At 35.8% G+C, this 16,059-nt stretch overlaps 1 protein-coding gene across 1 annotated transcript in view; it reads left to right on the forward strand.

Moving 5' to 3' along the window:
- BIRC6 (baculoviral IAP repeat containing 6) overlaps positions 1-16,059 on the forward strand; it is a 183,342-nt gene that overhangs the window by 71,602 nt on the left and 95,681 nt on the right. Inside the window, 10 exon segments of the mRNA XM_080408146.1 lie at positions 890-1,105; positions 1,478-1,661; positions 2,077-2,232; positions 2,582-2,715; positions 4,341-4,494; positions 5,272-5,388; positions 6,383-6,537; positions 7,831-7,957; positions 8,801-8,911; positions 15,368-15,501. Of these exon segments, the coding sequence (XP_080264272.1) occupies positions 890-1,105; positions 1,478-1,661; positions 2,077-2,232; positions 2,582-2,715; positions 4,341-4,494; positions 5,272-5,388; positions 6,383-6,537; positions 7,831-7,957; positions 8,801-8,911; positions 15,368-15,501 (1,488 nt within the window).

Consider the following 16,059-nt stretch of genomic DNA (forward strand, 5'->3'; position numbering starts at 1 on the left):
AACATCTAGTTACGGTATTACTGTACACCTGATAGTTGCATTTTGTACAGTTGTTACTGCTTTGCCTACTAATCACTTTCAGTTATGACAAGCTGTGAGTAACTTAAAACATCTATTGCATTTAGGAGAAAGCTGAAACCTTTGTGTTAGTAAACAGTTCTTTCTTTGGTTTACTTCAGTAGCTACTACTTAAATGAGATTATAAGAGGCATTTGTGTTATCTAGTATTAGACTGCTTGTGTAGCTGATACAACGAACTGAGCTGCTAAATGTCTGCCCTTGGTGGACGGGAAGATTAATAAAAGCACCTTCTTTCCTCCACTAAATTTGTAGACCCTCTGTCAAAGACTTTTTAGTTTAGAGCCCTGATCAAGAATCAAACAAGTTTGATTTATGGTGGCTAGTGGACACGTTGTACCCTGTAAGTATTAGGAAAGTTGGAAATTATTGATTTAACTGATGTGAAGAACTGGGAAGTCGGCATTCTTTTAAGAGTAAATTTCCGTATTAGCTATTTTTATATGCAGTTTGCTTCATGGTAGCCATAGTTTTATATGGAGGTGTGGAAATATGAAAGAAACTTCTAAAATGCATATCTTCAATATGTTTTATGGCAAACATAAAGGCTGAATTGGCACTTATGCAGTAGTCGATTTGATTATGAGTCTGTCACCTGAGATAAAATGATGTCAAAACAAATTTCTGCAGATAAAGCCTTAATTCCATTCCAGATTCTCATATGTTCTGAGAGTCTTTATTTTTTCTTTTTAATTTTTCTTTCTTCCCTGAGTTTTACAGTTACTGTTATTTCTGCCTCAGATTTTCACTGGGAAAATATTTAGAGGTTATTTTTAAAATGTAATTGTTGCTTCAAATTTAATTTCTGCAGCACTTCAAGGACTTAATACGGTTACGTCGGACTGCGGAATGGCCCCGTTCTACTTTAGATACGGAAGTATCAACAGCAAAGGAAACTCCAGAAATTGAACCACTTCCATTTACACTGGCACATGAACGCTGTATTTCTGTAGTGCAGAAACTGGCACTCTTTCTCCTGTCCATGGACTTTACTTGTCATGCAGATTTGCTTCTGTTTGTTTGTAAGGTAAGCAGAATATGGAACATCACTCTGTAGTTGCAATGGAGACCACATTAAATTAACTTTCTATTACTGCTTTTTTGTTGGCTTGGTGGTAAAAGTTAGCTGCAGCATTAAAATCAGTCATTTCTGGTGAGGTTGTTTTTCTGATCTGTCAACTTTTGTGTAGCCTATGATATGATGGCTTCGAAATTGTGTAGAAAAAGTTAACTTTAAAAAAAGTATTTTCATATCGTTACACTTCTAAAATTCTAAAATTTAAGCTAGTGAAAACAGATTATTTACTTGTAAGCAAAATCTAATAATAGAGATTAAAGCTATTATATAGTATCATAGTTTTAAATATGAATAGGCATATATTTATGGGTTTTTTAACAGGTTCTTGCTAGGATTGCAAATGCTACAAGACCAACAATTCACTTATGTGAGATAGTAAATGAGACTCAGTTGGAAAGATTATTGCTGCTTCTTGTTGGAACTGACTTTAACAGAGGAGACATCTCTTGGGGAGGAGCATGGGCTCAGTATTCTCTTACTTGTATGCTGCAGGATATTCTAGCAGGTTTGTTTTCAGTTCATATTTTTCAGAGTATATGTTGCAGTTGAAGCTTTCTTCCTTTAATGTTTTAGGGTTTTTTTTTGTTTTGTTAGAATCTGCTGACACTACTACGATAGAAACCCCCCTCACTCCCCCAAAAAACAACAAAAACATAAAATTGAGATTAGTGTGTAAAAAACACAATTTAAAATTACAGTTACAATGAATCCTGAATTAGTGACCTGTGCATTGTAAAGTTAATATTTATCTGACCCTGATTATTTAAATATTAGTCAGAACTAACTCCCCTTGAAGAAGTAGCCCTTGAGGAATTTAGAGTTAGATGGAGAAAAACAGACAGTTGGCATAGACACTGGGATGTTAATTTATAACTGGAATAAAGCTTGAAATGGAATTGTCTGCTTAATCTAATACCTAGGAGAGTTGTTGGCACCTATAGCAGCTGAAGCTATTGAAGAAAGTGCTTTGGGAGAAGATGCTGGAGCTTCAGCTGGGGATTCTGATGACTGTCTCCAGCAGTCCGCAGTTCAGTTAGTGGAAACGATAGATGAGCCTTTGACACATGATATCACAGGTAAATTATTCCATAGTCTTGAGGTATGTATGTTTACTGAAAAAAGTAAAAAAACCTTTGCTGTTACTCATCTATCAAAATATCCAGTAAAGGATTTCTGGCGTTAGGGTAATTAGTTTCTGAAAATATGGGCAGAATATGAGCAATTCTTCAACTTAGTTTTACATCTGATCAGTAAAAAATGGTTATTTTTCTGATTATTTTAAAAAGGCAAATTGATTGCATTCATTAACATTTTCCACTAAGAGCTGTAATATCAAAAGCCTTAAAATTATACATTAAATGTATCATATAGCCATGTTTTATAGTTTGTACTTGGTAGTATTAATACTCTTTTAATCATTCACAGGTGCTCCACCTCTGTCATCTTTGGAAAAAGATAAAGACATTGAACTTGAATTACTGCAAGACCTGATGGAAGTTGATATTGATCCTTTGGATATTGATTTGGAAAAAGATCCCCTTGCAGCCAAAGTTTTCAAGGTATGACACGCCTGCGTTTTCAGGATAACCTTTACATGTGAAACAGTAAAATCCTTTTTCTCTTACACTTTTTAATTAGTGGTAGGTATTTCATATCTTAGACCTGCTTTAGCTTTTTATGAAGGTTTACTGTAGAATGACAGGAAAGAACGTAAAGATTGTGTTCACATGTCAGATGTATTCATATCTCAGTTGACCACAACATATTTTGCTTTTGCACCAAGATACCTGTATAAACAGGAGGTTCTGAGTTTACTCATATTTTAGCACATGTTAAAGATAACAAAAGCATAATATAAAGGAAAAATAAGATCTAGTCTTGTTCTTTTTTAAGAATAGACTGCCATTTGCTTCTGTGATTGATCTTGAGAGATAGTACTGCTAGTATTGGATTTGGGAAAAAAGAGTCAGAAGTAACTAGTAGACCAGCTTCAGACTATAAAGAGGTGCAACTAACTTTCCACTGTGGAATGAAAAAAATTATTAAATGCTTTCATACTTAAAATGGAATCTAAACATATCAGAGGTAGTAAAATTACACTTAGATGTAATAGTATATTGTCAAGGTACATTAAAAATCCGAAGTATTTTGTTTGTAAAGAAGTACAGCTGTTCCTAACGAAATATTGAGTCTCCTTTCTCTGTCCTTAAGAACAATACTCTCATTTGGAGCTTTCTTACTCCTCAAACAGTCAGCCTCATTTGAATTAACCTGAATTACCACTTTCTTAGACAACATTACATTTTCATATATTCCTTCCTGTGTCCTTCCACTGATTACCTATCATGTAAAGACATTTTTTCTCTAAATCTCACCTTAGCAAAAATTCCACTTAGTGCTTAATTTTTGTGTTGCTGGTTTTCCCTCCTCTTTTATTCTGCTGTCATTTCATGTGGCAGTACTCCTTAGTCCGCTTCATCCACACATATCTTTATAATCTTATTGCCTGATTGGATGTCCTCTAAAAACCAGCCAGAAAAACACTACTTCATTCTTAATCCTTCCTTAGATTTCTTTTCTATCTGTAAAATGACAGTTGATACTGAATCATGCCAATAAAAAGACAGGCATATACAAATTGCCTTCATACAGTCTTATGTTACTGTTTTCTTTTCCTGTGATTTGTATCTTTTCTTAGTGTCTTACATTATTCAACAAGATTATTCAACTCCTTTCTGTTGCAGAGCACAATACAAATAATCCCTGAGCCTCACTGAGGCCTCAGGGTACTTTAATGGTATAGTTAATAATATAGTATTCTGTCCTGATAAATAACTTCTCAAAATATGTGTGGCACTCCACTTCCAAATTTACAGTGTGATACAGATGTGTGTATAAAAACTGATAATGTGTTCGAATTGGCTTTCTGAATGTTTGAGATAGCTAACTAGATTGCTGGATTTTGACAATCACTAAGGATTAAGTAGTTTATACTGGAAGTAAAATTGAAACAGAATTTTCTAAAGCTCTTGGATCCAATCTTCTGGTTTTAATTTTTTCAAACTTCAATGTTTGTTGTTAGTCATTGCAAATTTTATTTTTGTACTTGGGCAGTCTAAAGAGTTGCTATTTATTTTTTTCTTTTTTCCTTTTTTTGTTTGGGGTGTGTGTTTGTTTTTTTAAGCCTATAAGCAGCACCTGGTATGATTACTGGGGTGCTGATTATGGCACCTACAATTACAATCCTTATATTGGAGGCGTTGGAATTCCAGTTGCAAAACCACCAGTAACTACAGAGAAAAATGGATCACAAACTGTAAGCGTATCAGTCTCTCAAGGTAAGCAATGAACTGAAAACCTGTTCAGCATCTTTTCTGTGAGACTGTATTTGACACTTTTGTTTAGCAGAGTATGTTAACATTCTCTAAGGCCATTAAGTGGAAAGAATTACATTTTTAAATGCCACAGTTTTTCTTTTTTGTAGTAACTTAAAGAATATTATGTTAGGTTTTTTAAAAGAGCCTAACATAACAGAAAATCTTATTTTCTAACATTTTTGAACACACTCTTACAGGCAGTTTTAAAACTTTCCTGTTTCCTCAGGAAATTTTGGAACATCTTTTCCGTTTAGCTGATAATTTGGATCGTTGCCTCTACCCTAAGGACTGAGGTGGCACACTTGTTTAGTTTGGAGTGGCACTACTGAAATGGGGTAATAGATTTTTCTGCTGTCACACTGGAGCAAAACAGCTTTTTGGTTCTTGTTTGAGAACTATTATCGTAGGAAAAACAGGCTTAAACACATGCAGATTTGGTCATGTGTCATATTAAAGTGACTGTGAAAAGAAATATGTGTGTATTTCACAGAAATTCAGTATTTCATTAATTACATATTTCATGTCTGTAAGAATTTTATGCTCAGTTCAGAGTGTAACTTTCTGCATTCTGCTTCTGTTATACATAAACCTGAATCTTCCGATTAGTGATACTGAGAATTTTTTTTTTTTTTATTTTAATGTATACTGTGTATCTCTGTTGCTTGCACAGGAAGTTAGAGTAACTAATTATGTGTCTTTGATATAATTCAGTTTTACCCTGTTTGTTGCCTTGTGTAGCTTTAGATGCACGTCTAGAAGTTGGACTGGAACAGCAGGCTGAGCTGATGCTGAAGATGATGTCCACCCTGGAGGCTGATTCCATTCTACAAGCATTAACAAACACATCTCCTACATGTAACTACCTGTTGTCAAATCATCCTCTTCGCATAATGGCCACGATGCTTTGAAATTTGTACTAATTTTTTCTGCAGTCATTTAGCAGCTTAGGACAAGTTATATTTTGCTTGAATTTTCTTGTTAGACCAAGCTTTAGAGATATTTCATTATTCAGATATTTTAATTATGTGTATACATATGTTTAAGACATTTTGTGAAACTGGTCAAATATGCAAGATTTCTTTTACAGTGCATTATACTATAATGGAAGAATTGTTTTCATTTTCTGATCTAGATGCAAGTTAACATTAAATTTCCTGGTTTTGTAAGCTTCATTCTTGCATTCATTGTGAAATTTCAGCTGTTTGAAAGCTGCTTTGTATTTGACAGTTTCACCTATTCAGTGGTGGAAGTGAAAATATTTGAATACAATTTCGAGCCCAGCTGTTCAGTAAACTTTGTGTTATAAAAACCCTCACAATGCCGATTTGCTCTTGAACATATTTTCAGTGAGTTGCACTGCCCATCTTTTAAGATGTGCTTCTTTGTAGCTCTCTGGATAGCTTAATATGCATGCAGTCATTAGTTGAATATCTGATGATGGAATAGGTATAGTGACATCCTCAGCCTTTACTCTCTGGAAGTTTTACTGACTGCAGTAGTTTTACCATAACGCGTGAGAGAGATTCCAATTGTTTGTCTTACCATGGTGTTATCAGGGTACTCCTTTAGTACGTGTTTAGCAAAAAGTGTGAAAACGTGTTTGTGCGGGCTCACTTTCCAAACAGTTTTGTGAAGGTGGAGGTGCCTGTTATTCAAGTATGCAAGGATACTTGTTCACAGTATGGTAGTCAGTAGTCCAGCTCAGCTAAACAATAAATTGAAGATGTTCTTGTGAATTATAAGTGTCTTTCCCATAAGTATGAAATGCATGGAGATAAATGTGAGATTGCTTTTAGCAACTTTTACAAAATAATTCATGGGGGGTGGTACTTTTTCTTTTGTTTTTTAGTAACCCAGTCTCCTAGCGGAACAGATGATTCACTGCTAAGAGGATTACATGCTGCTAGCCAAAATGCTCAGTTGATTGTACAGTTGTCATCTATACCTATGCTGAGTGCATGCTTCAACAAACTCTTTTCCATGCTACAAGTCCACCATGTTCAGGTATAGAATTGTGAACTTTGGAATGTTTTGACAGTATTTCCCTCTAAATTTGAAAGTTCTTTTCCTGTACTTCTTACTACTTAGAATTCAAGTAACCTGTTACATAATGTACTGTATTGCTGATGAAGCTGTCACGGACAACAGTACCAACAAATTAGTAGACAAGCTGCTGAAAGCTTTTATCAAATAGGACATTTCTTGTTACAGTGAAAAAGTGGGTATACATTTTCATAGTTAAAAAAAAGTTCGTAGATTCCCTGGAAGATAATTGTTAGCTTATTAGTGAAGAGTATCAACAAGTGTGCAGTCTCCATCTGTGGAGTTTTTCAAAACCCAGCTGGATAAACGCCTGAGAAACCCATTCTGATGTCACCTTTGGTCCTTCTTTGAGCAGAGGCGTGGATTGGATAACATCCAGAGGTCACTTCCAACCTGAATTACCCAGTGATCCTGAATCACAGAATCATTTAGGTTGGAAAAGACCTTGAAGATCATCAAGTCCAACCGTTAACCCAGGACTGCCAAGTCCACCACTAAACCGTGTCCCTAAACACCGCATCTAGTGTGCTTTTTGAAAAAATCATTGGTTTAGCAATGCTTTCCTCAGAACATGTACAGGAATGCCATACGTGATATGTATGAGTGATTAGGTGCGTGCCTGCCTGCCTGTTCATATTTTAATTGGCTGGCTGACTCCATCCTTCAGTCATTCTTTAAATATCTCATCCAAAATACAGTTGTGTGATGTAAAGGGTCTTGATACTTCCCCAGAATATCTAAATAGTTACTTTCCTCAAGGGATTTATGCAGTGTGAGTGTTGGTGTGTGTGTGATACCAAAGGAGGCTTCCCAGTAATTACATTGGCCTTTTGAATAATTTCAGTTCACTGGTAAAATCACTTTATTGTATTGAGACATTCCAAAGGCTTACATGCAAACCAGCATTTCAGGTGTAAGGTTATAATACAGACATTTCTGGGCAGTGTTTGAAGCTGCTTTTTTTAATATAAGTTTAAAGAAACTTCTTAAGAGAACTTACCTGTATTTAGAAGAACTCGATTACAAAAACGTAGCAGAGGCATTTGCTGGTTATGCTGAATTTGTCTTGAATATTCAGGTTTATCAGAATCTTCAAATCTAATCAAGGGGAGAGAGAGAACGTGTGTTACCAGTGAAACAGTAGCAGCTGAGAATGTAGATAAGGCTTTTAAACTCAAAACAGATAACTGCTTTGGAGTTCTGGAAAAACACTTGAGTTTGGTCTGATAGTGTTTTTTTCCCTTTCTTTTTCAGCTTGAATCCCTTTTACAGTTATGGCTCACATTAAGCCTGAATTCCAGCTCCTCTGGAAGTAAAGATAGTGGCGCTGATATTTTCCTTTATAACGCTAACCGAATACCTGTAATTTCCTTGAACCAAGGTAAAATACATTGAATATGGGAAATTAATTTTCAGAAAGTGTAAGACAGGTTGGGGTTTTTTTTAAGTACTCAATTGTTGCTAGCGAGTAAAAAGTATTATAATAAGTATTCTTGATAAGATCAGTGTTGGGATAACTACTCTGTTCTTGTTAAAGAGCTCTTGGGCTCATTATCTTCTCGACATGAAAACTGTGTAGCTAATATGTAACTGAGAGATTATTCTTTGATTTTGCATAATCTTCTCAGAAACTAATTTGTAAAATCTGTGGTTCTTAACTCATACTAAGTAGTAATGGGAATAATTATGAGGTGAACTGTGCACCTGTACGCACTTCTCTGACAAACAACTTCTTGTATACTGTCCTATGATCCCTTTATTTTCAAAGCTGTTGGCGGAGGGGGGAAGCCCTGTTACTTTTTGGCATCAGACTACTGTCTAGTACAAAGACATGTCAATTTTATACTGTATAGTTTAGAAAATCTGTGGTATCATGTGGTGATAGTCCAAAATGTTAATGCTTGCTATAATGAACCTGTTACACTGATTTCCACGAGAGCATTTTGCAGCCAGGCATTTTGCAGCCAGTTTCTTTGCATCATTTTCTCTGAGGTATCAGGGTCAGGACATTGTAGAAAGTTCTGTGGGGCAGTTCCTGGGAAGTGTTGGTGAGGCTGCTTTACCTAATTACCTGGAACAATAGTTGTCCAAACAAAGTAAATACAATAAACAATTATATTAATAATAATAACAGTAATAAATATAGCAGCTTGCAGTAAAAATAAGAATTTCGTAGTAATACCTTGAAGATTAAAGCTTGGAAAAAACATGTTTTTCTTGACAGCTTCAGTAACTAGCTTCCTGTCAGTTCTGGCATGGTATCCTAATACCCTACTCCGGACATGGTGCCTTGTGCTTCATAGCCTAACTCTCATGACAAATATGCAGCTTAATGGTAAGTTTTGGGTTGTGGTTTTTTTTTTTAATGTTGATTTTTCTAGTGATGTACAAATGAGTGTTGATTCCCATCTGAAAGACTACCAGAACTTTCCTTTTGTCATGTAAGTAGTTTTGCTGGTTCTCCATAACTTCAGGCTTTTTAACAGTGGGGTCCTTTTATTGCTTGTACCATGGGAAACTGAAACTGTAGTGGTAAAAGAAAATATCATTGTAAGTAGCTTGACAGCGTCTCCTAAAAATTAATTTTAGGACTAGCTAATGATCCTTGGGAATTAGTTTCAGACTATGGGAAGAGATAGCAGAGAGGAAGGATTAAGGTGCTATGAGAGATTCATGTTTTTCTTAGCAGTAGGGATATTTTTGTAAATATACAGCCACTAGTTATTGCTTATGTTAAGCTATCTGAAAATGAGCCCCTAGAAGCTGAATCTATTAAAAAAGAAATCCAGCCCTTTCATTTCATTTCCCTATGCACATCAGATATCTTACATTATGTACATTGCTCCATTACATACTAGAGATAATATTGCTTTGTGAATGAGATTTTGCCACAAGACGGGTAGAAAGTAAAGGATGTAACTTTAAAATGAAGACATTAGGCTTCTAAATGGCTTGCTATCGTAGGGCAGCTGTCATGAGGAATGCTTTGGTGGCCTTGTCCTCAAAGCTAAAGAAGGTAAGCAAACAGTAAGAACTTGGAGACTGGAATCTTTTAAACCCTACATGTTAGACCATGTCAGAACTCTTAAATTCTGTATTCACTCCAAACATATGTAGTAATTACAGAAGAAAGAAACTCAGAGCCACCTGAAGATCTTACATGAAGCAATTTGCCACCCTGTGATGACACAGCTATTCCCCACAGTTTTCTTCAAAGATGCTTATGAATCTTTTCTCATATATGCCATTTCAAATTGTTGGGTTTTGGATGCACTTTTTTCTTCAAGTTTTCACTTAATGTCCCTCTTCTGTGATGTTATTTAGAGATCAGTCTCGAAAGTCTACTGAAATTTTTGCTGTTAGGTGAAGCAATAGAGCTAAATGTGAGTAAACTAACGGAAGAGACTTAATTGATATTCACAAACTGAGATGTCCATCTTGTTGTTGGTATTTGAGAATAGAATGTGGCTTGATTTATAGGATACCAGTGCCTGCAGTTAACACCCGTTTATATTTTCAACACTCCAATTAGTAACTGTAGACTAGCAATTTCCAAAAACTGCTGTGTGTACCACTGAGACCATATGTGAATCTCTTCCAAGTGGTACAAAGCTCAGTGTTACACTGTGATGCTGACAGGCAGCTGCATATTTGCAGGAGTTTCTTAGCAGTTGCCTGAGATCAGCAAGTGATGATTTGAATGAAAAGCTGCTCAGAAGCAATCACTGTGATTCATCGCAGGCACACCTCAGCACATGGATGTGGTTGTGCATTTTTGTGTATATAGGATTGTGAGCCCAAGGTTAGAGTTGAGTTGGAGATGCAAGCTTGCTGGAGGGTAAATAAAAGGATTGAAAGTGTGTCTCCTTTTATATATGTGTGTGGATTAACACAGATAAATATTCCGTAACTGCCCCTTTCCCCATACTCAATGATAGAACCAGGAGCTAAGTAGGTTTAAGCACCCATCAGGTAATTTCTGTGCCAGTATTCCTCAGCTGCCAATGATTCAAGATAATATTCTGTCTTAATGGCACTGAGTTATCACATTTAAGAAGTGAAATAATCTCTGTTCAGTTCTTGACAATTGAAGGTAGGATCCATCAGAGCACTTTTCCAATCAAAAATTTTGGTTTCCATGTGCTTTAGTTCAGAACTGTGACTAATAATAGTCTCTTAACCCATTGCAGACAGTGTCTCACAGGAGTTCTTATCAACTTACAGTTTGCAAGATCCTGCTTTCCAAGAGAGATAGGGGGTTGGATTTTTTATTATTTTTAATATATGCAGCCAGTAGAGAACAAACAATTTAAAGACAAGTTGGTCCTGAGGCTGGTGAAATGTATGTCACATGTCAACTGTCTTTGGAGTCAACTTCCTCTTGCATTTGTCTTTAATTCTGTAATGTTTTAAGCTATGAAGTACAAATTGTTCACATATCTTCACTGTATTGCCAAGTTATGGGTAGGGTTTTTTCTTTTTTTTGTTTAAACCATTAAGATGTCAATTACAGTTAATGGGGAACAATTTAGATTAGTCTTGCTAGATGTGTGTGGTTATAAAATGAGGTTCTTTGCCCTTTTAATACCCAAAATACAACAAGCCCCCAGACGTGTTCATTTGCAGAATATCTTCACTGATGAAAAAAACACCACCACTAAAAATACTTTATTCAGATGATTTCAGGTATAATAACCCTTTTCAGATGCACTAAGCCTTTTAAATAAACAAGAAAGCACCTCTTCTTGACATAATCCTTTTTAGATAATCATATTTGCTGTTTCAGAAACTGAAAAACAACTTAGAGATATAATTGCTTATAGATGATTCGATAAACTCTTTTTGCAGGTGAGCATTTTAGCACTGAGAAAATCCCACTATCCCTTTTTTCTGAACCACTGGATCTCAAAGCCTTCTCAGAGACCCTCCTTCTTAAGTTTGCTTTATTGAGCTGAGATTCATTATTGCCATTTGATACATAGATTCAGCCATTCTGTTTTCCCCAGTCTTCCATTGAAAAAGAAGAAAGGAAACAAAAGGGAAAAAGAAAAGGCGGGGGCAGGGTGTGTGTGTATGTGTGTGGGGTGTGTGCAGTGCTTTTTCATACTTCTCCATCCATTCTAGATAAGGGTCTTGCCTTATTTGCATTTTATGAGTAGTCTCATTGAACCCACTTCTGAACCATTGTACTCGGAAGATTAAGGTGTCAGTCGCTTTTTCTGCAAGAGGTCAATGAATTAGAAGTTTTTGTCATGAGAAATGAGGTGGTTCTAGAGATCTCATCCTGACAACATTTTTTTTCAAAGCCGTTTCTTAGTTATTTTTCCAAAACCCCAGATCTCTATAGTTATTAATCAAAGCTTTTTAGTTGGTTCCTTCCCCCACCTGAGTATAGGGCAGATTCTTATGGGGAACTGGCCTGTGCTGGGATTTTATGAGTAACCACTGTGTAGGGCAGGTCAGTTCATGGTCAGAAAATCTTACTTCAGTATGCCATTATGTGCTGATAAATGTCATCAGAATAGGAGCTCAGGCTATGTAATTTCTATGCTTCAGAAACTCTTATCTGAGGAGTGCAAAATATTTTTCAGGGATAAACCCAATGCCCATGTCATTTCTATTTGGAGCAATGACCTTAGTTTACAAGTTCCAGGGACAAATTTTGCAAGGATGGTTTTTAAAATCAGTATTTGATGGGTGACGTCTAAAAGCATTTAACATTAGGTAAAGGAAGGTGGATAGAAGCAAATCTACAATGATACCTGGCTAAGAAATATTTCAGCACTACAGTTGCTCTAAAGTAAACAGCTATAATCTGTCAAATCATTCTCATGGTGCATTTACTCATCTGTTCCTTTAGTAAGAACTATTCATGCTCTCCTCACATGCCCTTTTGCTTATCTGTTATTGTTGTCACCAGAAATACTGTTTGGGAGCAGTGTTTTGAGGATAAACACTACCTGACAGAGTAGATAATGTAGATGCATCCTGAAATCTGTAGTTAAAATGTCAAACGAAACGTGTCAGACTAAAAATACAATGTAGGAAAGAAAAGTGGGGTTTTATATTGTATTTTCAGCTGTTAAATATAAAATATAAAAATAAAATAACTTATGAAGTAATCAAGCTGTATTTATTCAGTTATGGCACCAACCCTATCATGAAACAGTAGAAAAACTATGGATCCTTTTAATCCTGGAAGGAAATGAGTTGAGGTTTAGCATGACTTGGCTATTGTGTGTCAAAAGAAGATGGGCTGGGACTGTACATGCTGGGGGAAGTTCTAACATACATCTGCTTGTATTAAGATGTAAAGTCTTTGCAAGTAGCCACATTTAATTTTGTAGTTACAGTACAAACCTAACAAGTGAAGGTGCAAACAGCACGAAAATGCTGGAGTTCTTAAAATAATGTTACTTTCAAAGAAACACCAAGTGAACAAATTAAATGACTTAAAGCTACACCCGAATTGTGCCCTGTTCAGAAAAATGCAAGCATACGTATTCTACAAGCTGTAGTTTCAATGGAGAGTTTGATTTGTTTTGTTTAAAAAACAACATTGACTGTTACTTTTTTGTTGTGTCACACTTGCTTGTCACACTGATCATGATCCTTATAGACTTCGTAGGTGATTTGGTGCCTCTGAAGAAAATTAAATACCTTCTGTCAATGAATGTACCATTCAGGAATGCAGGAAAGCACAAAAGCACTTTGAACCCTTCTTCAAATAAAAATACAAAAAATTTGGGCACTTTTTACACATTTTAAAATCAATTTGGATACTCAGTAGGTACTTTTGGACAAACTCAGGTGACATGTAGCTCAAAACTGAAGTCATATACAAAGTTGGAATGATGTAATTACATTGAAATGTTTCAGAAAACTATGAAAAAACAGAATAACCAGATTCAGATTAACTTCTCATTTTGATTAGTTATGCCAGCTGCAGTTGAATGTAGTTTCAGTGACAGTGATTTGTCTTAAACTTCGAAGAAGTTTGTAAGTGGAACTTTTCCCCCAAAAAAACTCCAAAAGGCAGTAATATAACAGGTCTAAGTATACATGCAAGGGCTTGAGCTTAGCAAGTTAGTGTTCTTAATGACCTGAGTGTCATATTCGTTTTTAACATGTATGATGATATGCACAGAAACACCTCCCAAAGCCAACAACCAAACCCAACCCCCACCAACAGCCTACATACCTAGTTTTCTTAGAAGGAGGATCAGTGTATTGTGTGTTTTATTTCAGTAGATATTCAGGGGTGCTGACTGAGCAGGGGAAAAGAAACTTGATCAGTTCACCCAGACCGGTATTTCCAAGGCACGTCCTGCAGTGGAAGGCGTTGTTCTGAAATGCTTTTTGTTTCAGAGAACCTGTGAAATGTTGTACTTACTTTTTATAGACTTGTCCCCAGCAGACAAGACTTCACCTTTTCATCCTTTGCACTATTAAATGTAAACTAGAGCAGCCTGATTGTCTAAAATACAATGGAACTGGAATGCTGTGGGGTGCTTTCTTTTATTCAACTCCAGCTATTGCCCATGCCATCATAGCCATGCAGGCTTGTTCCACTACTAATGTAGTTAAATCAATGCAAAATGGTTTGTGTAGCTGTACAAGGAATACTTCCAGTGTAAGTTTTCTGCATGCAGCTGAAGAAAGAAATCTGTTTATTGTTTGAAAATAAAATGGCATTTGTTAAGGGGAAAACTTACTGTGAAATACCTTCTCCTTCCATCTTCCTGTAAGCATTTCTGCTCATACGTGTCATTCTGCTGAAGTGTGTTTGCAATGCTATTTTTACTTCATTGCTCTGAAAGCTTTACAATGGGGATGGAAGCAGTCAGGGTTTAATTCCGGTTTTGACAGAGATGTTTCCCTCCTGCTTAGGATCTTTAGTTTAACTTCCCTTAGTTGAAGGAAATTATTATGAATGATGAAGACTCTGGTAAACAGCACGACTAGCATGTAGTTCAGGATTTGGTTCTTTTAACATCCTCCCTAATTAAGAATCTTATCTTGGGATGCAAAAGGGTACCAGCCAAGCTCTCATACCAAAGCATCATTTCCTCTTGATTTAATAGTTTATATATGATGAGGTAATCTGAAAGTGGTTGCATCTTCAGCATGTTAATAACCTGTAACTTCATTTAGCTAGGTGTAATATTGTAAGAATATGTTTTTTATTCAGTCGGTAGCTATGCTTTTTTTCAAGTTGTATTTTGAATTGATTCAATATACCACTACTGAATGATGGGTAAGACTTCACATTAATAAAGATCATTTGTTTGATCATTGAAGGATGTATTTTAATTCTAATTCTGGTCCTCAGAGTCCTTATCTGTTAAGGTCCCTACAGTTTTAGTCAATGATGAGAAGTCTCTGAGTATGCCAAGGACAAAAATGTCTCTTGTTTACAGGATAATAGACCATGTGGTATTTGTCTGGCAAACTAACAAATGCATTTAAGCCTTGTTAGGGTGTTTTAATAGCAAAGAGAAACAAATCAAAATGTATATATTGCTTCTGCAAGAGGAAGCTCTACTTTCAGGAATACTGCCTTAGCAAGCTTGGAACGCTGGTGGAACAGATTTTGGGGGACTTTATTAGCTGTACTTACTGAAAACCCTACTCTCAAAATTGTAGTCCTGAGTAAGCAGCTTTTGGTAGCTTATTTTGCTGAGAGTATTTACACATCATGAAACAAGTATGAGGGATACACAGTATAAACGTTTGATTTACACTGAGTGCTTAAGATTATGGATTTAATTTTGATGTCTTTATTTTTAAGCTGGTCCAAGCAGTGCCATTGGAGCTCAGGAAAGTACTGCCCAATTGTTGGTGTCGGATCCAAACCTCATTCATGTGTTAGTGAAATTTCTTTCTGGCACTAATCCTCATGGAACAAATCAACACAGTCCACAGGTAACTAACTAGCAATTAAAATAGAGGCAAAACTCTTTGTAATAGGATTTCAATACAGTTGAAGTGAATGTATGTCATTCATAATGTGTTATATCCTTGCTTTCTTTTTTTTTATGGTTATAGTCTTAGTGGGTTCTGATAAGCAATCATAGGGAAGTCATGTTGGTGTTACACTCTGAGTAGCAATCATATGTTTTTACAAGCATCTGGAGACTTACCAAAGGGAGAGAATGCTTCATGATATGTCAGTTAATGTGTTCCATGTTAGGATTCCATAGGTGCCTGCATGAAAAAAGTAACAGAGTTCAGTCAGTTTACTGAAATCTTGCTGGATTGAGATAAAAATGCCAATGATGATTAAATTTAAATATCTAGTGATTCCAGAATTTAAAATTATGTTGTTTAATTTCTGCCTGTTTCTGAATTCGTGTGGTGTCTACTTTTTCTCCTGATTTCAACTAATGGCTTTTTTCCTTTTTGCAGTCTTTGAAACATCTGTGAATAGTGATGGGGAAAAAAAAAAAAGCTCAAGTTAAATTAATTGTATGTAATATTTGA

Source organism: Falco punctatus, assembly GCF_963210335.1.
Source record: "Falco punctatus genome assembly, chromosome: 12".
Taxonomy (NCBI): domain Eukaryota; kingdom Metazoa; phylum Chordata; class Aves; order Falconiformes; family Falconidae; genus Falco; species Falco punctatus.